The sequence below is a fragment of the Solanum pennellii genome, chromosome 1, assembly GCF_001406875.1.
Source record: "Solanum pennellii chromosome 1, SPENNV200".
Classification (NCBI taxonomy): domain Eukaryota; kingdom Viridiplantae; phylum Streptophyta; class Magnoliopsida; order Solanales; family Solanaceae; genus Solanum; species Solanum pennellii.
The window spans coordinates 88,103,874-88,130,251 of NC_028637.1; the positions used below are offsets into that span (position 1 = coordinate 88,103,874).

General features: G+C 33.9%; 4 protein-coding genes across 10 annotated transcripts; 1 reads left to right on the forward strand and 3 right to left on the reverse strand.

Annotated features, from left to right (window-relative positions):
- Window positions 1–1,017: 1,017 nt before the first annotated feature.
- On the reverse strand, window positions 1,018–5,350 carry LOC107008546 (pentatricopeptide repeat-containing protein At3g06920-like). The gene is given in 4 exon segments (XM_027914233.1): window positions 1,018–2,711; window positions 2,714–3,832; window positions 4,562–4,640; window positions 5,164–5,350. Coding segments are annotated over 3 exon segments (2,760 nt in total). The 5' UTR covers window positions 4,587–4,640; window positions 5,164–5,350; the 3' UTR covers window positions 1,018–1,095.
- A 4,756-nt stretch (window positions 5,351–10,106) lies between these two features.
- Window positions 10,107–10,839, forward strand: LOC107008549 (histone H3.2). Its single transcript, XM_015207634.2, has one exon. It carries the CDS (start codon window positions 10,169–10,171, stop codon window positions 10,577–10,579), a length of 411 nt encoding a protein of 136 aa, XP_015063120.1. The 5' UTR covers window positions 10,107–10,168; the 3' UTR covers window positions 10,580–10,839.
- Window positions 10,840–13,755: 2,916 nt separating this feature from the next.
- LOC107024608 (B3 domain-containing protein At3g25182-like) lies at window positions 13,756–14,900 on the reverse strand. The gene has a single exon (XM_015225598.2). It carries the CDS (start codon window positions 14,753–14,755, stop codon window positions 13,955–13,957), a length of 801 nt encoding a protein of 266 aa, XP_015081084.1. The 5' UTR covers window positions 14,756–14,900; the 3' UTR covers window positions 13,756–13,954.
- Window positions 14,901–15,754: 854 nt separating this feature from the next.
- Window positions 15,755–24,666, reverse strand: LOC107007728. Of its 7 annotated transcripts, XM_027914241.1 has the most exons (14): window positions 24,332–24,460; window positions 22,064–22,154; window positions 21,026–21,205; window positions 20,759–20,869; window positions 20,157–20,210; window positions 19,414–19,749; window positions 19,122–19,298; window positions 18,753–19,037; window positions 18,388–18,510; window positions 18,031–18,228; window positions 17,437–17,690; window positions 17,059–17,263; window positions 16,382–16,684; window positions 15,755–16,224 (listed from the first exon to the last, which is right to left on the reverse strand). In XM_027914241.1, the coding sequence occupies exons 2-14, from the start codon at window positions 22,112–22,114 to the stop codon at window positions 15,925–15,927; spliced, it is 2,577 nt and encodes an 858-aa protein (XP_027770042.1). In that variant the 5' UTR covers window positions 22,115–22,154; window positions 24,332–24,460; the 3' UTR covers window positions 15,755–15,924. The 7 variants fall into 7 exon arrangements, with proteins under 7 accessions (XP_027770042.1, XP_015061953.1, XP_015061957.1 ...); XM_015206467.2 differs by lacking the exon at window positions 22,064–22,154 and having other exon boundaries at window positions 24,332–24,666; XM_015206471.2 differs by lacking the exons at window positions 20,157–20,210; window positions 22,064–22,154 and having other exon boundaries at window positions 19,414–19,621; window positions 19,705–19,749; window positions 24,332–24,664.
- Window positions 24,667–26,378: the final 1,712 nt, after the last annotated feature.

Below are 26,378 nucleotides of genomic sequence, written 5' to 3' on the forward strand. Positions count from 1 at the left end.
GTTCCAATGGCCTTGAGACTACCTTATCAGATAGTTTGATTGGTTTGTTTCTCCTTGTGGTGCGCGTTGGCCATTGAGAGTAGCTTTGAAATTAGAACACAGCCTCCCAGAGTGAAGGGAACTCTACAACAAACAGGCAATATACAGCCTGTTGCGCGTTGGCCTATGAGAGTAGCTTTGAAATTAGAACACAGCCTCTCAGAGTGAAGGGAACTCTACAACAAACAGGCAATATACAGCCTGTTGCGCGTTGGCCTATGAGAGTAGCTTTGAAATTGGAACACAGCCTTTCAGAGTGAAGGGAACTCTATAAACAGGCAATATACAGCCCCTGCCAAATAGAACGAGGCATAAGCTTTTCGAGCAACAGAGCTTTCAAGTTACATGAAGAGGACAATTCCAAACTAGAACTCATCAAAAAAATACACTTCCATTGACATTCATTAACTTTCTGCCCATCCATAAAACACATTATCCAAGATAAAATCATCCAGGTCACCTCATGAATGATACCAGTATAACCTGTCAAGTGTCAAGCCAACATAGTCAAACACCTTTTAATATACAAAGAATTAATGTCAAGCTAATAACAAGATTCACACACTGAGATATACAGTGGCTGTAAATTCTAAACATTAACCTCACAACCATTAAGCTTGAGAAATGCCAATGAAGTGTAGGCGTAGTTAAAACTACTACAAATACAGGGGTGAGTTTTGAGAATGAGCGACTTTGACTTCCAATTCAGCAATGATTTTGGAGTTTCTGCCGAGAGAATGACAATAATACATTGTTCTACCATGACTGTTCAATGGTGAGCACTGAGCCTTGTTAGGCATCTAGACACCATGTATGCGAGGCTGCTTGGTAACAGAAGATTCAACTGACTCCCCATAGAAGACATTTAAAAATGTAGGTTATATATGTGTAAATGAGAGTTATGTGTGCGTGTACAGCAGAGCGGAACAGAAAGCACGACAAAAAGATATATTTATGTGGCAATTGTTTGCCGAATAATTAAGAAATAAAAGATTATCAGACCTTTGAATCATGAAATCGAAAATTTCTTTATGGTGACGAGTACCTATGTCAAAATTACAAAAATCTTGAAGCATGCTGCGACTTTGCTATTTCTCTCAATATAGCACCAACGATTGCAGCCTGCTCAAGACATTCTGCCTTGTGCAATGCATCTAAAAGAATAACACAAGTTTTGGTATATATATTACACCCTCTTAATCTTGTTTCTTCAAATAGCTCATATGCCTCCATCGCCCTGTTCGCGATGCTTAGCCCCTCTATCATAGTGTTGTAACAAGCAGAATCTGGTTTACCTCCCTTGGCCTGGAATTTTTGAAAGAGTTTATCAGCCTCTGATACATTTCCGGCCTTTGCAAGCCCAGAGATCATGGTTGTATAGGTGATCATATTGGGTGTTAATCCTTCTTTCTGCATCTCTTGCCAAAACACAAATGCTTTATTGAATTTTCTTACTCTACAAAGACCATTAATGATTATGCTATAAGTAAAAGTATTTGGAGTGCACTTCAACTCCTTCATTGACTTGAAGCAAACAAGGGCTTCGTCTATTTCTTCAGCCTTCACTAGTGCATCAAGCAAACAATTCCATGTGTATACATTTGGGGACAAGCCTTTTTGCATCAATTCTTCCATGATTAGATATGCTTCGTCTATTCTACCCACTTTACCAAATCCGTCTACTAGACTACTGTATATAACCACATTCAAAGGAACACCTTTAGATTTTGCTTCTTCAAAAAGCATGTAGGCTTCATCAAGTCTGTCAATCTTAGCAAGCCCATCGATGACAGAGCCATATGTTACTACAGTTGGCTCCAGACCTTTTACTTTCATCTCCTCCAACAGCTGATAAGCTTTATTAACTTTACCTGATTTGCAGAATCCATCTATAACAGTATTATAAGCAAAAGTATCCAGCACATACCCCTGTTCCTTCATTGCATAAAACAGCTCATACGTTTCCCGAGCACAGCCGGCTTTTATGAGGCCATGGATTAGTATAGAATAGCTCCTCACATCTGGAGTGAATCCCCAAGTTTTGATTTCCTCAAACAGAAACCTACCTTTCTCTGTCTCACCAGCTTTGAAAACACAATCCATGTAAGTATTAAGGAGGGTAAGGTCGGGAGAAGCTCCTTGACGCACCATCTCCTTGTAGATTTTGTGGCCATCTTCTTTTCTCCCACACATGAAAAAGTTCCTGATGAGAGATGTATAGACAATGGCAGTAGGAGTAAGATCAAAATCCAACATTTGTTCATAGAGTCTGTATGCATCATCAACTCTACCTCGCCTACCCAGTCCATCTATCAGAGAACAAAATGTGAATTCATTTGGTCTACAAACTTTATGATCCATAGCTTCGAAGATAGAACATGCTTCATCAAGTTGTTGAGCCTTGCATAGACGATCAATCATTATATTCACAGTCAATACATTAGGAAACAAGCCAACTGCCTCCATGGTGTCACGAATTTCTAGAGCAACATCAAGTTTCCGTGCCCTGCAGAGCATGTCTATGAGAATATTATAGGTTGAAAGATTAGGTGCAGCATCTTTCCTCATGTCCTGAAATATCCTTAATGCCTCTTCCACTCTTTGTTTCTTCCCAAGGCAAGTAAGAAGACTATTATATGCAATCACACTTGGTATTGACCCTTTTTGTCTTTTCTCTCAAGCAAACTATATGCTTCATCAAATTTACCAGCAGATCCGTAACCCATGATCATGGTATTATAAGCATATGCACATGGAACAGTCCTGTTGAACTCCAACTGCTCAAACAAGTCTACAGCTTCATTCAGTCTATTAGCTTTGCAAAGAACCCCAATCATACTGGTATATGTCACATCATCAGGTAAAATACCATGTGCCTTCAACTCATGAAAGAATTTCCAGGCCATATCAACTTTACCAGCCTTGCCGAAACAGTCAATGCAAACATTATAGAGGACAATGTCTGCATCAAAAGCATTGCTTTTCATCTCATCCAACAAGGACAGAGCAGCATCAACTCTACCCTCCCTAGCAAAAGCTCGAATTACAGTCGTGAATAAATGTACATTTACTTCATATCCTAATTCCTGCATCTAATGAAAGAGGGTGAGCATGAGATCAGGTTCTTGTACAGTAGAAAGCGCACCTATTACAGTTGTATATGCAGAAAATGCAGGACGAATCTTAAATTTTCTCATGGTTTGAATTAGATCAAACGCTTCTTTAAATTTTCGCTTCTTTACACAGCTTGCAACCAACTCAATCGATACAGTGTTCGATGGGCCAAATCCAGCGAGACTCATTTCTTCCAAAATTTGTTCCAGATATTCGAAATTTCTAGTCCTGGCCATAACCATGAGAAGTGAATTATATGCTTCAGGACAATGTGCTCGGAGGGTTGTCTTCTCAGCCCATCCGAAGTAGTTTAATGCTGTGTTAACATCCTCTAGTCGCCTTAATACTCCAGTGACCACTTCGGTACTAGGATTTTCATCACATTTGGATAAAGCAATCTCTATAGAAGGTCCCCAAGGATCACTCTGCAAGATCTTGCAAACAGAATCCACTGTTCGCCTTAAACCCTCCAATTTGTTTGAGAAGGCCTCACTCCACCCATGTGTGTTATCTACTCCATTCTGCACATTCTCTAATTGGCTCGAAAATTCCGGGTTCCTCTCTGGAATGAAGGAGCTGACAGGTCTATCAAAGTTGGAATATCCATTATTTGAAACTGAGAACCTCTTGCAATTAGCAAATACAGCGGTGCGTTTTAAGTCATACTGAGATCGCAATCCTAAAGCAGAACATAAACAGAGTAAGCAACTAAGATACACCTGATTCAAAAAAAAAGCTTAAGCAACTAAGATACAGTGCTGCAATGAAAGAAAAGGAGACTACAAGGAATAAAATACTCCTGGCTGCCAGAAAGATAAGTACCTCTATTGGAACAGCATTTAGACCAATTCCCCACCCCTCACCCCCTTCCTTCACTATATAAGTTGTTTCTTCTTTTCCCAAGTTCTTTGAGTAAATTTGAATGGAAGTATCTTTAAAGCCTAATTAGTAACCATTTTGTAGGTACTTAAACAGTAACAACAACAATAACAATCACACTCAATCCTTAACTAGTTGAGGTTGGCTATATGAATCACCAATAACCATTCTGCTCAATTGGACCTGCTTCAGTCTAATATTCAGTAATTCGTCTTTGCTAGGTTTTTCAGAATGGAAGTTTTAGAAAGATCAGCAGGACCACAGGAATAAGCGCTGCTCCTACAACTATGTGCTAAAAACTGCGTAAGATAGATCAATCCCAACTATTGCATCATGTAGGTATTTGAAGACCAAGATTTTGTAGCTGAGCTATATAAATTAATATCAAAATATGATGTCTTATAGCAAGGCAATGCAACACAGATAAGGCACTGGACAAGAAATGTTTCCAACCATTCAAGTTCTCCCAAGGAAAAGGCAACCAAATAATTAGGGAACATGTAGCTTTTAAAAATAAAGATTTATGTACCTCTATTAATCAATTGTAACCTCATCCTAGCACGTTCCAGCTGCAGCTATGTCATTATCCTCCTGAACTGAGTATCAACCTGTCAAGTAGACAAATCCAGAAGTCTTGACCTACAGTAGAAAGGAAAAATCATCTCAACCTGAAACAAAGAAACAAATAGAACACAGAATACTAGGTACCAGACAATAAATACAGCTGCAACAACAACACGCCCAGTGTAATTCCACTAGTGGGGTCTAGGGAGGCTAGGATGTTTACCGATAGATCCTCAGCTTCAAACAAATAGGCTGCAGAATATATTTTCTCAACATAATTATTCTACAACAGTCCTTCAGAAGTATTTTAAAACAGAAAACAACTGAAGTTCTAGCTTTGGCACAAAAACCAAATTTTTATGTTCTTGCTTTCAAAGATTGAAACTTTCCTAGTTCAAATGGAGAATACAACTCAAAGCAAGGAAATACAAGAACTGGGTGGCAACTAAATTTGAAATTAAAAAAAAAAACTTCTGAGTCAATAGTAGTATAAAGATTTTCACAAGTTTGAATCTTTTCTGTGACAAATGGAGAAGCCTACAAAACAAAGATAAATCAATAATATACCTCTGATCGATTGCTCAAATAATGGAAAAACACAAAGATTTGGGTTTAAGCAATGTTAGGGTTTATGCTTTAAGAAGCTACAGAGTTGTCAATGTGAGGAGTTTTTCACTTCAAAATATTGATTGAGATTGAATTTGTATGCGTAAACATCTTGATTTTACTAACATAGGGTTCTTTCATGTTCATATTTAGGGGTGACAAAATAAAAGTACAAAATATATAACTATTTTTTTTTAATATATATCTCCTTATTTTACATTTACAAAATTTAAAAGAAAGACAAAAGAAGATTAAAAAAAAAATTGGTCGTGTTTCTAGCATAAAATAACGTAAGGAAAAAGCTCAAATATGTCATTAAATTTTTAGAAAAGGCTTATTTATGTCATTATTTAAGAGTTTGGCTCATTCATGTCATTATCGTTAAAGAAAAGACTCATTCATGCAATTATTTTTTAGTGGTGGTTTTGCAAAACCATTTTTGACACGTGGCTAAATTATAATTGGCCACGTCATCAAACTTTTTAATTAAAAAATTAAAAAAATAATTCAATTTTTATTTAGAATTTTGATTCTTTTTATTAAAAAATTGATGATGTGGCCAATTATAATTCGTCCACGTCATCAATTTATTTAATTAAAAAAATCAAAAAAAAATTAATTCAATTTTTTTCAGAATTATATTTTTTTATAAAAAAATTGATGATGTGGACGAATTATAATTGGTCAGGTGTCAAAAATGATTTTGCAAAACCATTGTTAAAAATAATGGCATTAATGAGCTTTTTTTTTCTTTAACGGTAATGACATAAATGAGCCAAATAAATGAGTCTTTTCTGAAAGTTCGATGGTATATTTGAGTCTTTTCCCAATTATGTAATATCTACTGAAGGTAGAGTTTGTTGTTCCAAAAAAAATTAGGTAGAGTTTGAGATGTTTTTTTTTAAAATTTTATTGAGCATATAAATTTTGAATTGTTAAATTAAATTTAAATTTTATTCTATTTAAACGTATTGTGCTTCTTGAGGATAACATTATATTAAATTTTTTAATAGTGAAATTGTGAGTACAAACTTAAGTCCGTTAATTTTTTAAAATTTGATGAAATGTGTAAGAAGACTAAGTGAAGGAAACTAGCTCATTCCTCTTTTGTAAGAGGAAATGTTTCACAAATGAAGGGGTCGATTGGTAGTTGGTTAGGAGGTGCGTGATATTATGTTTGGTGATTGATTAGGAGGTAAATTATTCATGTACATTATATAAAATTAATATGATATTTAGAAAAATGTATAACTAATATATGTATAAATTATACACGATTATATGTATATTAAAGATTCTTTCATAACTAATATTTATTTTATTAATATTTGTATAACCCAACTATTAGTAAGGTCTTACTAATGGAATCTAAGCTAAAGAAATTGATGAATAATTGGCCGCATGAATAAAAGATGGAAAATAACTATTAGGTCTTTTTTTTTTGTATAAGAGTGCAATGTTATTAATTATAAGTTGGAAAAAACTAGGGGATTTTTTTAAAAAAAAGATTGAAAAATAGAATTAACTTTATATATGATTACTTATCTTTTGTTTTATTACAGTAAAGTTACTATACTTTTTTTTTAAATATAAAAATCATTCAATTTTGTTAAAATAAAATAAAATAAAATAAAATTATTTTTTCATAACAAAGGACCATTCAATTTTGCCAAATGATCACAACAAGTCACTAAACAAGATTTTTTATAATTAAAAAATCATTTGGCCTTGATTAAATATATACAAATGAATCAACATAACAAAAGATACAGTCATATCGAACTTCTAAATTACTAAGAGCAATGAGTAGGTGAAGATGATGAGAATCTTAAATGTTTACTCCAATATCCTTTGACATAATGGTTGAGCAAGAAAATTTTTATATCATTGGAAATTAAATTAATTATATTTACGTATTATCCTATCCCCAAATACAGAATAACATTAAAATTTAATATAACTTATTGATCAAACGCCTTAATACTCAATAAGTCATTAAATTTATAAAATTTTACAATCAAATAAATCAAAAGCACATATATCCATTAAAAAAAATTAAATATATTAGACAAAAATTAGGAGAACCATAAAGATACGGATAAGTTAAAACTAATAAGATAAACAAGAACAATAATCTTAAATAACATTTATCAACTTATTTCTCCATAATAATACATAGTTGATTGAGTACATGAATCATATCCTAATCTTTTCAAAATTAGTAATATTAATTTAAAGAAAAACATTACTATATAATCACATATTAGCATATTATTATTCTAGAGTTTAATTTGTTCCCATAAAATTTCATGTTATACAACTATATAAAGACTAATACTTCACTCATATAAACCACATAAAAATGAAGTCTTCACAATACAATTTGCAAATTATTTCTCTTCTTTTGACTTTATATTATTCATGCTCTTTAGTTCATTGTATACAATTTAATATATTAATCTACAATGAATTAGGAGCTAATTTAGGAGCTCATTGTATAATTATGGGATTTGATGATGGAACTTTGCCAATTCCAAAAGGAACAAAAAGCTCATTTCCAGTAAATTTTGGTGATCCAAATCAAAAGGCAACTGCTTCATGTTCTTTGAGTGCTCAAACATCAAAAAGAGTACATGGTACTTTTGTTTTATTTGATAATAAAAGAGATTCTAAAAGATGTGCAAATAATGTATGTGAATGGCATGCAAAAATGGATGGATTATATCTCAAAATTCAAGGCAAACAAGTTTTGCAATTCAAATGGTCTTCTTAAAATTCATTAATGTAATGGGGAGGGGAGGGGAATAATTAGTGGTTTTTGTTACTTAATACCTTATTAAGTGTTATGTGATAAAAATATGGTTTTAAGTATGGATGTTTTTAATAATAGACATGTGAGCTATGTGATAAAGGTTTGAATTCGTGATATGCATCTAACTTATTTTTCTTATTTTGCTCTATTATTTTTTCATATTATTGACTTAATTCGTTTTGTTTAAGATTGATCATCTTTATGAAATTTTGAAGAATTATATCCTGAATTTCTTTTAAAGTAAATAATTGGAAAAAATGCATAAGTATTTTCCAATCTATGTTTGAAATCTCAGAGACACACATATACTATACTAAGGTCATATTATTTCTGAACTTATTTTATAAATAATAATCTATGCCTTTTCGGTCTGTGACACTATCTCCTGGGCCCAGCGCGTGTTGACATTTTTTTCAAGCTAATATCACGTAGGCTAAAAAGGGGTAAAAAATTATTTATTAAATAAGTTAAGGGTAATAAGACGTTAGTAATGTGACTCTTGAATTTCGGGCATAGGTTGAGGATAATACTATTGTCTACTTCCCATAGTTCATATAAAAAAATAGGCGGCTAGCACATAAGTCTTGTTTGAGCCGTCGAGGTCACCAATAAGCTAAAACAATTATCAAACTTCAACTAACCAACAAACAAGGCCAACATGACCAATAATGTAACTATTCAATCGAATACACTAATTATGTTTAGAATTCAGAACTATTTTTGCAGTATAAAAAGGATAAAGAAATATATTCAGTTCTGCAAATTTATTACAAAAAACATTGACAACTCAAAGGAAAGTCTACTTAGGAGAGTTTCAAAGCTACTATTATATATATATATATTCTGAGCTGCCTGAACAATTTGTGAAAATCCTACACCAAAACAATATTATATAACAATATATCAAACCTTAAAATTACAACGTTGTGATCGCTCATTTAATCATGCTTAGCTAAAAGCATGAATTATAACACTTTTAAAACAGAAAATTTAAAAGAAAAACAAGGCATGCATTTCATCAACAGAGACACAACTGATGGAAGAACATTCAGAAAGTCCTACAAAGAAAACAGAATCGACAGATACAATGCAGAAACTCCAATTTGAAGCAGAGAAAAATGAGCATCAGTGTCGGAGCAGCTACAAGGAAAACAAAACCGAGAGATCAAACTAAAAAACTAGAACTCATAGGAAGCAATTATACATGGCCTACACACAATCATATGATATTCGAAATAGGGGCAAATGAGCATCAGCAGCTGCATCTCCAATTCATGAATATAGAAAATACTCGTACAAGAATTAACAACAAGCCTTTAAAAATCCTAGATCCATCTTTGATTCCAAGACAGAAATGTGAACAAATATCCAAACGAATTCTGTTTTCAATAAGTGGATTGAGTAATTAATGTTAACCTAATAGAATCAGAGTTTTCTTCTTACGATTAGAGTATCAGATTGAACAAGTGAAAGAGAAAGTTGAGATGAGAGACCTCCGGAGACGGTTTGCTTGTTGTGGCGGAGATTTTCCAGTAGAGAGGCCGGCCGACGTAGTAAAGTAAGAGTATTACTAAAATCGCTATAACTACTCTGAATGTCATCTTCCCCATGTTTTGGTTTCTCTTTCAATCACCTGTTTTTGGTATCAAAATTGTAGTCATGCCCATGACACAACACACTGGAACCACTCACGCTGCCGTTTTGGCTATAGATTTTGTCAAAGTAATATTTTAAAAAGTATTTTGTGCTAAATATTTTTAATTTTTACTAACAAGGTGTTTGATCAGAAATTTTAAATATTTTTTTTTTGTGAATTTTCTAAGTGTGTTTGACTTTACATATTTTGCAATATAATTGAATGTATTTAAATAAGTTAGAGAAAAATAAAAGTAAAAGAAAATAATGATGGAATAAACTTTGCGCTAAATCCACGTGGCAAACAAACATTTGCTACTATGGTAGCACTTGGATCGCTATTAGAGCAATCAGCTCTTCTCCAATCTCCACCGTTTCAATCAACGGCGCCAAAAGGATTTCAAACTCTTTTCCAAAATTTCCCGCCCTCTATCTCTCAGTATAAATATCTCCAGTACCCATTTTACAGATTCATCATTTGAGAACTCTACATTTTCTCTGTATTTTAATCAATTTCAAATGGCCCGTACTAAGCAAACAGCTCGCAAATCCACAGGTGGAAAGGCACCAAGGAAGCAGCTAGCTACCAAGGCTGCAAGAAAGTCAGCTCCGGCAACGGGAGGAGTGAAGAAGCCTCACCGATTCCGTCCAGGAACTGTGGCTTTGAGGGAAATCAGGAAGTATCAGAAATCTACGGAGTTGTTGATTAGGAAGCTTCCATTTCAGAGGTTGGTGAGGGAAATTGCTCAGGATTTCAAGACAGATCTGAGGTTTCAGAGTAGTGCGGTTGCTGCTCTACAAGAGGCTGCTGAGGCTTACCTTGTTGGTCTCTTTGAAGATACTAATCTTTGTGCAATTCATGCCAAGAGGGTTACGATTATGCCTAAGGATATTCAGCTTGCTAGGAGGATTCGTGGAGAAAGGGCTTAAGATCTTTTTATTTTTTTTAGGGTTTAAAGCCATTTTTGTTCAATAGTTTTGCTTAGACCTCTTGTTGGAAGTTGGAATGCCAGGCTGATTATGGTACATCTAGTAGATGTTTTCAGTTCTAGTATGTGTAAACTGGTGGTTTACTAGAATTTAGGAATCTGAGTAATGAAATTTGTACTTGTTTTGTTCTATCAAAGATCTTGTTATTACATCTGTTTGTTATTTGTGATTTATTGAAGATTGAACCTTAGCTTGTTGAATTTGTTGGAAATTTTTTTTGCTCTTTGTTTATTGAGATGCTATATTTTTTGAGATAGAAATTGATTGTTATCATGTGCTAGCGTGTAGAACTTATGCTTCATTTGACATGGAGCCATTTAATGAATTTTTTCTGTTTTAGCTTCTGGCAAAATGGGTTGTGGTGCTGCTGCCGTTGTGTTTAAGCGGAGATTGGTCTATAGTGAAGCATCTCATCTCCAACAAATTTAGGTAACTTTTTAATTTGTATGGATTCTGAATGCTAGACTGCTTTGGGCTAATCACATACAATGCTTATCTTGGCTTAAAGCTTATTTGGCTTCATGATATTATAATGTATTTACTGCGAGAGAAGTACGCTGAAGTAGTCCTGCCTTTTAATTTGGCAAGTCATCTAAAATATATCTGAAATGACTTTTTTGCTATGTAATTTCACTTTGTTGAGTAGTGATACTTTTTCTTTTTGTTACTTTGTGACTTGGTTATCTTAAGCTTGCTTATTTTATCAATATTCAACTTGTGCAAGAGAAATGATTCCAACATTTGTTCATAGAGTCTGTATGCATCATCAACTCTACCTTGCCTACCCAGTCCATCTATCAGAGAACAAAATGTGAATTCATTTGGTCTACAAACTTTATGATCCATAGCTTCGAAGATAGAACATGCTTCATCAAGTTGTTGAGCCTTGCATAGACGATCAATCATTATATTCACAGTCGATACATTAGGAAACAAGCCAACTGCCTCCATGGTGTCACGAATTTCTAGAGCAACATCAAGTTTCCGTGCCCTGCAGAGCATGTCTATGAGAATATTATAGGTTGAAAGATTAGGTGCAGCATCTTTCCTCATGTCCTGAAATATCCTTAATGCCTCTTCCACTAATGGTTTGAATTAGATCAAACGCTTCTTTAAGTTTTCGCTTCTTTACACAGCATGCAACCAACTCAAACGATACAGTGATCGATGGGCCAAATCCAGCAAGACTCATTTCTTCCAAAATCTGTTCCAGATATTCGAAATTTCTAGTCCTGGCCATAACCATGAGAAGTGAATTATATGCTTCAGGGCAATGTGCTCGGAGGGTTGTCTTCTCAGCCCATCCGAAGTAGTTTAATGCTGTGTTGACATCCTCTAGTCGCCTTAATACTCCAGTGACCACTTCTGTACTCGGATTTTCATCACATTTGGATAAAGCAATCTCTATAGAAGGTCCCCAAGGATCACTCTGCAAGATCTTGCAAACAGAATCGACTGTTCGCCTTAAACCCTCCAATTTGTTTGAGAAGGCCTCACTCCACCCATGTGTGTTATCTACTCCATTCTGCACATTCTCTAATTGGCTCGAAAATTCCGGGTTTCTCTCTGGAAAGAAGGAGCTGACAGGTCTATCAAAGTTGGAATATCCTTTATTTGAAACTGAGAACCTCTTGCAATTAGCAAATACAGCGTTGCGTTTTAAGTCATACTGAGATCGCAATCCTAAAGCAGAACATAAAAAGAGTAAGCAACTAAGATACACCTGATTCAAAAAAAAGCTTAAGCAACTAAGATACAGTGCTGCAATGAGACTACAAGGAATAAAATACTCCTGGCTGCCAGAAAGATAAGTACCTCTATTGGAACCAATTCCCCACCCCTCACCCCCTTCCTTCACTATATAAGTTGTTTCTTCTTTTCCCAAGTTCTTTGAGTAAATTTGAACGGAGGTATCTTTAAAGCCTAATTAATAACCATTTTCTAGGTACTTAAACAGTAACCACAACAATAACAATCACACTCAATCCTTAACTAGTTGAGGTTGGCTATATGAATCACCAATAACCATTCTGCTCAATTGGACCTGCTTCATTCTAATATTCAGTAATTCGTCTTTGCTAGGTTTTTCAGAATGGAAGTTTTAGAAAGATCAGCAGGACCACTGGAATAAGCGCTGCTCCTACTGCTATGTACTAAAAACTGCGTAAACTGCGTAAGATAGATCAATCCCAACTATTGCATCATGTAGGTATTTGAAGTCTTGACCTACAGTAGAAAGGAAAAATCATCTCAACCTGAAACAAAGAAACAAATAGAACACAGAATACTAGGTACCAGACAATAAATACAGCTGCAACAACAACATGCCCAGTGTAATTCCACTTAGTGGGGTCTAGGGAGGCTAGGATGTTTACCGATAGATCCTCAGCTTCAAACAAATAGGCTGCAGAATATATTTTCTCAACATTATTATTCTACAACAGTCCTTCAGAAGTATTTTAAAACAGACAACAACTGAAGTTCTAGCTTTTACACAAAAAAACCAAAATTTTATGTTCTTGCTTTCAAAGATTGAAACTTTCCTAGCTCAGATGGAGAATACAACTCAAAGCAAGGAAACACAACAACTGGGTGGCAACTAAATTTGAAATTATTTATTAAATAAGTTAAGGATAATAAGATTATAATCTGAAATTTCGGGCATAGATTGGGGATAATACTATTGTCTACTTCCCATAGTTCATATAAAGAAATAGGCGGCTAGCACATAAGTCCTGTTTGAGCCGTCGAGGTCACCAATAAGTTAAAACAATCATCAAACTTCAACTAACCAACAAACAAGGCCAACATGACCAATAATGTAACTATTCAATCGAATACACTCATTATGTTTAGAATTCAGAACTATTTATGCAGTAAAAAAAGGATAAAGAAATATATTTAGTTCTGCAAATTTGTTACAAAAAACATTGACAACTCAAAGGAAAGTTTACTTAGGAGAGTTTTAAAGCTACTATTATATATATATATATGTCTGTTAAATCAAAAAACCAGCACTACATGGAGCTGCCTACAATCCAAAAAAAAGTATTTTGTGTATCGACTGAAACAATAGCGACTGATGTAGTTCAACACCACCCTTTATTCTCAGAGCATTGATCACTCAAGTCTAGCTAAGCTTGTCAAAATCTAATTGTATAATCGAAGATCCAGAAGAAGTCTCATGTAGACATGAGGCTTTTGGAAACAACATGTTAATATTATAATGTCAACTACAGTTACGACAACAACATCAACCAACTATTACAAAGTAACTTAAACTTTAACCAATGCAAAACATAAATTTTCATCCTTTCAGAATGCCCACAATTGCATCTTCATACCGCTTATCAAACCGTTCCTTTTTCTCACATCATTCCAGTTTTTTACTAAAACATAACTTGAACTTGTCTTTCCATTACTTTTATTCATAGTCCATTTTCTCAGATTGATTTGACTTACTTGACGCGAAGGCTCAATCAACCACACATTCATCTCAGACATTTTAGCTCCATTGCGCGTATTCAAAAGTTGTTCTTCTCCAGTATTTAGAAACTTATTACTCATCTGGTTTTGTGGGATTGAAAGCCTTCCTTCTGCTGAATTAACATCCGTATCGAATAGTATTTTTTTAATAACCAATTTAGCTGATTCAACTGTACCCCCTATGAACGTAATCTGATTCTTGAATTCAATACTCAATTCAACAGGAGGCGCAACGGCTTCAGTTCCATCATTAATTTTCCTCCTCTTTCTCACTCTGTTTACTCTGTTTTTTCCTTCATCATCAACCGTTACTATTCTCTGTTCTTTGTCTTCTCCGGAATTATTTTCCATAGCTTTCTTGATCATCGGTTCAACTTCACACGTAAACTTTCTTGGCTTTGATAGTTTCCTCTTTGGGACGAAGCAATCAAGAACTGGATGTTTTTGTTCACGACGATCAAGAACTTGTTGGTATGATGATAAGATGGACTGTATATTCCGAACATTCCTTTCTTCTTTCTTATAACGAAATTCTTTATCTTGCTCCGCGATTAAGTTATCTTCTTCACTATATTTAGATTTCAAGCAAGAAACTTCAGATACAGCAAGCATATAATCAATAGGATGCATATTGCGCGGGAATGTTATACCCGAAAAATCGTCTAAACTCAGCTATGTGAAAATCATATTGTGTGTTTGAGAGTGAGAAAGAAAGAAAATATTTATGTATAAATAATATAATTTTCCGGTACCTCTTCCCCGAGTGAGAAAGAAAGAAAGAAAGAAAATATTGTAAGAAATATTAGTGTCCTAATAAAGAAAGAAAAGAGGACGAGAGTTTTATTTATACAATAATAACCCCAATAGAGTTTAGAATAAGGAAGAAACCAATTTGCTTTAGGAATATTAAAAGTTTAGAATAAGGAAGAAACCAATTTGCTTTAGGAATATTAAATGTGACACCCACTATCAATTCTTTTCTGTTGATTCCGGTCATGAAACCTTTTTGATTCTGTTTCTTGAGTTGTTTGTGTCCATCAAGATACTTGTCGATAGAAAAATCAGAAACAAGTTTTACACGAGGAGGAGCAACTTGTACATGTTTCTTTGTTGATCCCATAGTAGTGGTAGTATGAGAAATTTTACCAACTTCCTTTCCATTTCCTAAAACATATTTCGAAATAAACCTTCTTTACCGCCTACAAAATTAACCTTACTTTTTCTACACAAAATAGGACTAGACGGTTACTCTTTACACTTTCTTCAAAGGGATTATCATATTTTCGATATATGCTACTTATTTTTTAGTTACACCAATTTCACCCCTTTATTTCCTTAATGACCTTTTATTCGGTTTAATAATATATTTTTGGTTAAAGGAAATAATTGTCCAAATAAATAATATTGACTTGACAGATAGTTACTTTGAAAAAAAAAATATTATGAGTTGGATGATCATTTGAGAAATTTGAAAGTTAATTAGTAGGTGATATGACATACTACATAATCATTTAGGCACACCATAAAATCAAAAATAGGTGATATGGCATGGTATATTATCATTCAAAGTTTTTTGTTGACGAACTTATCCTATTGTGAGTGTTCCTAATCTTGCATAAGTGAATCGTGTTAAATAGGAAGCAAGAACAGCACTGAACAAATTTCAATTGATCATGTGAATCATGTTAAGAGCCCATCTCCTCTATTTTATCATAGCTACCTTCCACCAACACAAATACATATCGAGTAACTCTTAATGTAACAAAACACTTTCTGAATGTGAAACTTTGCATTTGTTGTTAAATGTTGGATGAATTAGATGGTGTACTCCAAATTCTTCTCTGCTCATTGAAGCTTCCAATTACAGCTGCCTGTGTTTTTTTACCAAGTCGTTTTGCAAAAACATTGTAATAAGCTGATGGATCCACATTCTCCAATACTTTTACTGTTTTTCCATGCTCTTCATCAATACTGATTTCACCATCTTCACATTCAACTCCAGTAGCACTCACTTTTAACTTCTTCACTTCAAACGTAGATTTTAGTGCTGACAGATCTCCAGCTACTACTACTCCAAGGATCTCACCAATAAACATATCCTGAAATATTAGGAAACGGAGTCTGTCAGCTACATTGTGCAGACAAATATTGCAACGATGTATCTGTTATGAATAACACCAAACAAATTGCTGGAATATAGCAAAAAGACCAGGTGATAAGGAAACATAATGAGAAATTGAGATGAGAATTATATACCACATGTCGGTATGCAGGATGGAGCTTTTGCAGGCGATACAACCTTGACATCAAGCGCCTGGCAAAGAATGCTTCTGGTGTACTTTTCAAGTAAAGCTTTTCAAGAATTTGAGGGAATGCACTGACTTTCCGCTGCATTCCAAGTGGAATGAGAGTGATATTATGTTCAGAACTCAGAACTGTTTTTGCAGCAAAAGGGTCAAGAAACATATTCAGTTCTGCAAATTTGTTACAAGGAACATTGATTACATTTCCCTTCTCGGTGTTATTATAATTGATGTGTCCCCCAACTATTAATATCTCCTGCATCAAAATTCAGAAGATAACACCTTTCACATTAGTGGAAATATCTATGATGGATATCTCAAATTCTCAACCCATGAAGCAAAACAGAGTCATTGATATCGCAAGGATTTACATATAGATCAATTAAAACGGGATAATACAGCTATCTAAGCTAAAGGCTGACTTCATATGTTTATAATATGAAATTTGAAGGAGTTGACTGACAAAGGAAGTATGCTTATGAGAGGAAAATCTACCTGAGGTTTTAGAGAAGGATCTGCAACTAAATTCTCACAGTGGAGTCAGGATGTATATATTGATATCTGGTTCCTAACTGAAGTATATTGTCTATATTCTCTCCTCAAAGACCACAAGAATGGAAGAACACTTGCCTGTATAACATTGCTTGTATTCTTTCCTTCCAGAATAAGCTTTGCTATATTAGTCAATGGGCCATTAGCCAAAATAGTAATTTTTGATCCTGGATCGAGTGATTTCACCACTGATTCCAATACTTCCAATGCTAAAGGTTGTCTGAGTTCAGGATGATCCGTATCTCGAGGAGCTCCAAATTTTACAGAATTTTCTCCTGTGTATCTGGTATTATTCTATGGCTGTTATTTCAGGAATATTTAACTGTACAATGCTATATCAGATGAGAAAGATGTCAAAGTTTATATAACTAAAATGAGAAAAGTAATATGCCAATGTTTGTCAAATTTCATGAATGCACAAGGGAATTTGTTCTTTATTATAGTAGAGAATTGTACCTCCTAGGACTTCGAGGTAAAGAACGAGCTAAACCATACAGAGTGTCAGAGTCTAGATATCCACCGCTACCTTGTGGAATGGCCTTGCTGTATCTGCAGTCTCCAACTGCAGAGGAAACCGTATCAGACTGGTTCATTGCGAATCCATCTCCAAGGCCCACAGGAATGTCGTCACGACCCATCATGTGAAGCAAATCATATACACAATCAATTGTTGCAGCATTTGTCCAGCCAGTCGGACTCACTATTATAGCCTGAATTATTGAAAAGAAGCTGTTTCACATTGAAAGGCATCACTTATTTATGACAAAAAAATAAATTATCCCAGTGGAATCGACTATGTTACCCCAATAGGTTTCTCACAAAAGTGACGCAAAAACAATTCTCATGACGGCTAACAACAGTTTTATCCCAAAATTGAACAGAATAGAATTTAGTTAAACACAAAGTGACATTCTGATTGAGGAAATTTACTGCAACTACAACCAATGTCTGATCAAGAACTAAATTCTTAATATTTTCAGTTGAGGATCTCATTGACTATAAGGAATATGCATAAACAGATGGAACACAACTTATGGAAGGCCAATTTACCTTGAGATTGATATCTTCTACAGGTAATTTGAGAAGATAGAAGAGAGATAGAAAGTCTCCAGCACTCATATCCATATCAAAAACAAGATTCTTCCCGAAATTCTTTCCCCTCAGATCCGGTTTGTGATATACTTCTCTGTAATAAGGAAATTGTGTTGTGAAATTGAATCTTCCAGTGTGTTCTGCTTGGTTTAAGACCTGCAACCACAAGAAATATAGCATTGGTTTCTGCCGTCTGCAGACTATGTTAAAACTGTAATGCAAAATGTCACAATCAAACTTCAGCTCGGTCTGATTCAGAAAGAGACATGTACAAGTTCCAACCAATTCAGACTGAGAAATCAGTTTTAAACTTACATCCAGAAAGCTAACAGAAAACTCTCTGTCTAATATGCTGCTAGCATTTCGATTAGGTTTTGCTCGAACAGCAACAAGAACAGGCACTCCTCCAGGCTTGTTAACTTCTTTTGTATAACCATCCTGATGATTGCCATCGATTTAGAACAAGTATGAAATACTGAAAGATATAAGAAATGAATAGTAATGCAAGAACATAGAGAAGAAGAACAATACCACTATTTCATTTCTCATACTAGTTGATAGAAAACATAAATATCATACTATAGTAAACAGGAAGGACCAACCTTTTCCACAGATGCAACACATCATCTGTTATTAAGATGAAACAGGAAGTCATATTTCAGATAGAAACAATCAATCACCTGGCATCTGCCCCTTCCACTCTTGACTATGCAAAAAGGATCACGAAGTCTCATCTGAACATGGCCGCTGTGAACTCCATTTCTTTCTAAGTTGAACATTGAAGTTTTATTACCATCAAAGAATGGATTTGATCCATCAGATACACCATATGGCTTATTTGAAGTAACTACAGTAACATTGATATACTCCATTTCAGCGAATTCATTTTCTCCTTGGTGGTTATGTTGTTTACGCATGATTGAAGCAGATATACCAGACATAAATGAGTCCCACATAAAATAACTCTGCATATATCACATTGTCCTCAGTAATCAAACAAATGTCTTTAGAACCACAGAATTTTAAGTTCTATATTCCTGGATTGTTACCCTATAGAATTGGTCATCGAACCATGTATCACGAATGATTTTCAGAGACTTGAAACAGTATTGTGCTTCATAGGTGTGCTGATTCTTCTCAAAGGTCTCCATAAAGTTTTTATTCACAAGAATGGTGTTAGTGGCATCCAATGGGACAATAGTTATTGGAATGTCCGAATGAATAACCTGCAAGATAATATAATGATAAGAGGGTCCTGTTCATTAAGATTAGAAAGACATATGGCTACAAATATCAAAACAAAGGAGTTCACAACTAAACGCATATGGGTACATATAATACCTGATATGCAGCAAAAGGATCCATGAATATGTTAAACTCTGCATATGGATTGCTTGTGAAATCTGTAAATAAATTGCCACGGTCACCACATTGTTGAGGTTGGCAAGAGGGACTGGCATTGTCTGGACAGCAACCTTGAGGGTTCTTTGACCTTATGCCACCCCCCATGATGTAAATGTGCTCAACATTTTTCTTTAAATGTGGATTACTTAGAAGAAACAAAGCAAAATTAGTAAGTGATCCAATAAGAAAAACTACTGTGGGGCCAGCTGAAATTGTTTCAATCATTACTTTTTGAGCTGTTGGCTGTCGAAGAGGTGAATATGATCTCTTGCCCTGTTTACAAGTTACATAAGACAAAGTTTTTATCCAGAAAGAAAATTATTACAAAGGTGCAGAAGGAAAATAAGAAATGATGAGATTATGCTTCATCAAGTCATGTTATTTGTGAGGAACAAAACTAATCTTGTGCTCAGCCATTATCAAACATAAAAGCAAGACTATGATTCACGTTCTTTTTCTTTCCTTTTCCGTCAATCCCATTTCTTTACCAACAAAATATCCAAGCTAGCCTAGTCCACTATATGAATCCTCCATATCCATTTCACCTTCATATAGACCCATCACATCCCAATTCTCAATCAGAATCCCACTCTTTACCCAGGAAAAAAAGTAGTACACTAGTTACCTTATCCCAAATTATCATGAAACCAGACAGAGACACATTTGAGTGAGACATGAACCTTTTGCAGTGAAAAAGTTTCTTTCTCCAGCCTTTCCCCTAATCTCCCATGCACCTGTCAGATGTAGCAAGTGCTAAGCGTACTGTGGAAAGACTAGTCTCAGGCACAACTTTGGTGTTTTGAGTGAAGCAAGAAGAGGCCAAGGGGTACTGAGGGAATGGAGGTGACTTAGTCATGAGGTGCCGAAATTTGGCACTTCTTACTGAACTGGAGCAAGAAATCCTCTGGAAATGGTAAAGATCTGTTTTATAGAAAATGTAGAGGAAAAGGGGAAGTAAACAGCAATATATGTGATGCATCATTTCTTGAATAGCCAGAAACGAAGAGAATTGAACCATAATCACTAAGTTGGAATCAATCTGCATATTGATAAGTCTAAATGTTTCCTATAATCGTAGTCAAGATACATGCGTTAGAGAATTGAGCATCTGTATCTCATGAACTAAAGAGGTGGAGCGAGGAAACTGATTGTTTTACTATATCCTAGTTCGGCACTTTGATGGATATAATAAAAACCGAATTACAAGTTATCCTCTAAAAATATGATTTTATTCGCTTTCCAGCAAAAATAGCTTGTCTATATCTACAATGCAAGAAAATACCTGTGGAAGGAAGCTCTTCCGAAACCCATAATTTGAGTCAATGTCCAGACGTCCTCCGTGACCCACAGGAATAGTTTGCCTATATCTACAATATCCAGCTGTACCATTTCCCTGAGGAAAACAATGAGATGCTCGAAGCACATTAAATATAGAAAAAGGAAAAGAAATTGCAGATGTATAACTAAACATTTTGTTTTACAGCACTACAAATATTTTTAACTTGCAGAATTGATTGAAAAGTCGAAAACTCAGAAAACCTTTCTTCACCTGATCTATCATAGGCAGATATCCACCAACATTTGGCAGAATGGTACTATCAGGAAGTATTCCACCTTCACCTCCCACACCAACAGCAATATCATCGCGCCCCATCATGTAAAGAATGTCATACACTTGATTAACAGCATGTCCTGCATCACTCCATGCATTTGTGCTAATAGTTACTGCCTGCAGGAAAAAGAATACTCACCTAATTTTCTCTATGACACCTTATTTCATGAAATGGTGATACAATAAGCCCAAACTGTCAGAGGGGCCTACCATCCGCAAAGACTACTCTAAGTTCACCAATGACCGATTACATGCTTTTAACAGAGTAAGTGAAGATACAAATTCATAGTCCTTGATTCAAACAATTTTTACATGTGTTTCATGGGAAACAGCAAGAATGATGAATATCTTCGCAATGAATGGAATAACTACCTTAGCATAATAAATATTCTAAATCATGACATGAAAGCCAAGATAAGAAATCGACAATTACAATTTTGAAAGATCCCAGCACTCATATAAAGAAGGGAAGGACATCTGTTTAAAGAATTTTTCTAATAAGAATGAGTAATTAGTTCAGTCTACCTATTAAAAGACGGGTAGGAAAATTTACTCGTGGAAAGAAAGGAATCTTAAATGTTGGGAAGAAAAAGAGTGCATCTACAAACTGAAAAAGTGATACTTTATCCCCATATGGAAGCTGACACTTGTTAAGGATTCTGATAATACTCAAATCACAAACTCAAGTGTTTCTTTGGTTCATATAAATGATTACTTTACTTTTAAAAGAAAATGACTCTTGTTTAAGGAACAATTTTATTTATAGAATGCAAATACTTTACTTCAGTCTCACAACGAAGCCCGTAGCACACTGCACATACACGACCTTTAACATGAGTACATGACATGAGGTTTCTTACAACAAACACATTCTACACATACAGATTATGTGAAGTCAAGGGATCAAGATAGCTGATATCTCAATCTCAACGACGAAGGAACAAGAAATAGAACCATCATTATACAGGCTACAACCTTTTCCCTTTTTCTTTCATTTTGAGATAGTGTTGGTGACCTTGCATGCATCTTGATTATTGTTGGTACATATTACCCATTACTTATAACTCTGTAAACCAAAAGTTAGCCAGATAAAATAATTTAGAGAGAAGTATTGAAAACACCTGTGAACTTGGAGCAAATTATTAGTTTCATCCCTGAACTATTGACAGTCTAGCAATGGCAATGGGTTCGTGTGGATGCGGGATGGGGCGGGTCAATCTCTAAGGAAGTGTGGGGCAGGGCGGGTCAAAATCTTGATTCCTTAAAAGGAAAAATTACATGAATTGATACATTTTAATAAATAATTACGGATTTTAGCGGTACTTTTTATTTATTACCATTTATAGCAATACTATGTTAAATCTGCAATATATATTAAAAATGAATTATGTATGCAATATATATGTATTATAATTGTTTTTTTGAAATTTATTATGTTTGTTTGGTAAAAATTTGATACATTGAGTTTTTGGCCAAAACCATCCTTTAACTATACCTCAAACTTAACTACATCCTTCAAGTATTAGTCTTAGCAAAAAACATCCTTTAAGTATTTAAAAGTGAGCAATTTTCATCCTTATGTTAAATTTCGTTAAAAAATTTAGGGATCCTACAAAAACATGAGCAGTCACGTGACTATCAATAAAAGTTTTTACTTGCTATATATGAAGTTCCTGAAAAAAATATTTAAAATCTTAGACAATATTGCTTACGGAAATAAAAAAATGTTTGGAAGGTGCTATTTTTCTTATTTAGTAACGGAAAGAAGTTGGAGCTTAATTATCTTTACCTTTTTCATAGCCAAACTGTAATTAGATCAATAAAATTTTTGGTTCAATCTGATATTGAAGTGATCAAAATATTGATTATGTCTCGCATTTGAGTTTCTTTCTGCATTATTAGAAATGGAAGTTTCCAACAAACGCCACTTCTAGCATATTCAATTGAAAAGAAACATATGTCAACTAATAATATTTTTAACATCAAATATTTTCTGATAAATTAAAATAGAAGGATGAAAATTGTTCACTTTAAAAATTAAAATACTTGAAGGATGTATTCTGCTAAGAATGATACTTTAAGGATGTACTGTTCGGTATAGTTTAAGGATGATTTTGGCCAAAAACTCTTGTAGTATAAGTGTATTAAACTATGTTATAAATGTATCATCCATCATTAAAATGAATTGTAATATGTATTAAACTTGTATTATAAATGTATTAAAAGTAGTCAAGTGAAAAAAAATGTTCATTATTATAAATGATAAATATTTTTTATATAGTGTACTCATGTAAGTTTCCCTTTTTTAAACTTATGTGGGTCCGGGTCTCCTCCAATATTTATTAATGCAGTTTTACAATCTGCATTTGAGCAACTCTAGGAGACAACCAGTTTGCAAATTGCAATAGTAAACATTTAAATATGTATTCACATGAGATGCCACAGGCAAGAATAATATAGTCAATCATAAAATAATGAAAGAATTTATTCTCTAAATATTATAAAGTATCATGTTCTACTAAATAAAGAAAATGATAAAACATATTCTTTAGTAGAAAGTCCCAATGGTGATTTATAAACTTTGAAATGTTTGTATAGGTACATAATAAAATTAGAAGAAAAAAACTTAAGTGGAGTCGGACGGGGCGGATTAAGAATTTTGTGGGTTTGACTAAATCAGCCCTACATCCGCCCCGCCCCACCCCATTGCCTCCCTAATAGCCTTAAAAGCACCTCTATACTTGACTAACTAAACTCATATACACCCCAATACACGTCAGATCTGACACATGACATAACAAGTGATCTCAAACTCTTGGAGGAACATGGAGTTTGAAAATACACCTAAATCTGGCGAGAAATTAGGGATGTATTTCATACTCAAGTTGCGAGATTCAGTTAGTAAAGTAACGGAATGCTTTTAAGTGTGTCAACAGTTCGATTATTTTTTCACGCTAAGTTTAAGTATATTCTCTATACTTCTCTCAATAATTTATCATAGTGTATCCTCTAGTAAATTCTAGCTATATGAGCTTGTTCACATTGTCAGTCTCAAGCCCGAATAAACAAAAAAGGTTGTTAGAGAGCTCAGAAACAACCTCTCTACCCCATAAACGTAGCGACGGGTCCTTAGAGTGGGACTCGTTGTTGTCTCCTCTAGTAGGATCATCAATTGGGCATGCAAATTACAAATTAGTACTACATTTATGGGGAAATACAAAGTAGAGTGAAGTGAAAGCAAACCTGCAAGTCGATTTGGGATGGGTTAAGCTTCAAAAGGTATAATAGAGCAAAGATATCATCAGTACCCATGTCTGTATCCAAAAGAACCCGATGACCCTTTACTCTATTACATCCTAAAATTGAAATCACAGTCATCATTAAAACTGCTCTGCCTAAAAAACCCAGAAACAGCATTGCCTCTTTCTCTTTCATCACTACAAAATTTGATACACAGAAGCTCCGATTCTTGATTCTGAAAATTAAAAAAAAAAAAAAAAAACAGCTTCTAACAATATTAGCTATAAAATAGGAGCAGCAACTTTGTCTAGTTGGAATCTTTCTTATACATAGTGATCAGCACTTTTGTATGGTGATGGGTGAATGATTCTTATCAAAAAATTTATCGACTTAAGTCATCAGCGGCCCCTTAAAGTTGTCTGCATAATTCACTTAAACACTTCAGCTAATATTAGTACCAATTGAACACATTTTCCTATGTAATAATCATTTCTATTAGATATTTTTTTATAATCAACAAAAAATGTGAAGAGTATTTGATACACTTGCGGTGACGTGATAAAATGACTAATTAAAAAATAACGCTTGGCATTGAGCCCGAAAATTATAAAAAAAAACACGTTTAATATCTATGTTTTTAAAAAAGAAAAAGAAAAAATGAAAATGTCAACCTATTCTACCCCCACCTTACCCCACCCCACCCCAACCCCCTTTTATCTTCGTCTTCTTCCCCAAAACACATTATTTCTCAAATTACAGAATCTTATTCTTTTCAAATAACTTCATGATTAATTTTTCTTTTCATACTAAGAGTGAAGAAGAAAGAAAATTTTGTTGGCGGTTATTCAACTCTACATCGATGACAATGAAATTGATAGCTCCAAAATTATTTCTTTCAAATTTTTTTATATCATTTTTGATAAATTTAATAACCACATATGAATTTGAGTAAAAATCTTTGTTTGAAAATTGTGATAAATAAGTATCGGGTAACTATTTTTATACGTAAAAGTCATTTATCTTTTTTCATTTTTTTCATACTTGTTCCTTGTTTTTATGAGATTTGAAATAAATCATACGACGACTTTCTTTCAAATCTGAATCTTTATAGTTGATTTTCATTTATCTTCATATTTGGAAGATATAAATTTTTTGTATATAAAAAAAGAAAAAAAAAACAGTGTTGAAGCTAAAATGAAGAAAGTTTTGTAAACTAAATATGAAGAAGATGATCAATAGGGAGTGAGGTGTTTTCTTTTTTGAAAAAAGTGTAAATAAAGAAGAAAATATTTTTTAAGTTGATTATAATGCCAAGTGTCAATAAAAGAAGAAAAAATGTAAAAAAATAAATAAAAAAGACACTATTTTAAGTCTTTTCACGCGCTTCAGGAAAGTGCAATACACATTTTTTGCCATATCAGCATTTTGTGTCTAATAGGTACATGTTTTGAACAATTTAGGTGTTCAATAGGTACAACTCTCAGTTGAGGTGTCTAAGTGAATTATGCGGACAACTTTGAGGGCGGTATATGACTTAAGCCTTTTTATCGTGATAAAAAAAAGTCAAATTCTCTCAATGGTCGTTCAAGTTCGGGGAATTGGTTTAAAATATTACTCCATCCGTTTCATACAAAGAATCGTCTAATTTGACTTGGCACGGAGTTTAAAAAAATAAAAAAAAAATTTGATCATGTGGTTCTAAATTAAAGTTATGTCAAATGTACAAAATTATCCTTTAATCTTATGGCCTTAAACATACCATGTGAAAAGTTGTTACCAAAAAAGAGTCATTCTTTTTTAAACAAACTAAAAAATGAAAGGAGATCATTCTTTTTGAAACGGAGAGAGTATTTATGTTTCGTTTAGAACCATAATATCACTCAACTATCACTATTTTTCTTCAAATATACTTAACACTCCAAAAGCTCATTTCTCTCTCCTAGTTGCAAGACATCTCACTAAAATCTTTTTTTAAATAATAAACTAATTTAATCCATGAAACTCATTTAACTAAAATAAAATCATAATGTTTTTTTTTAAAAAAATATAT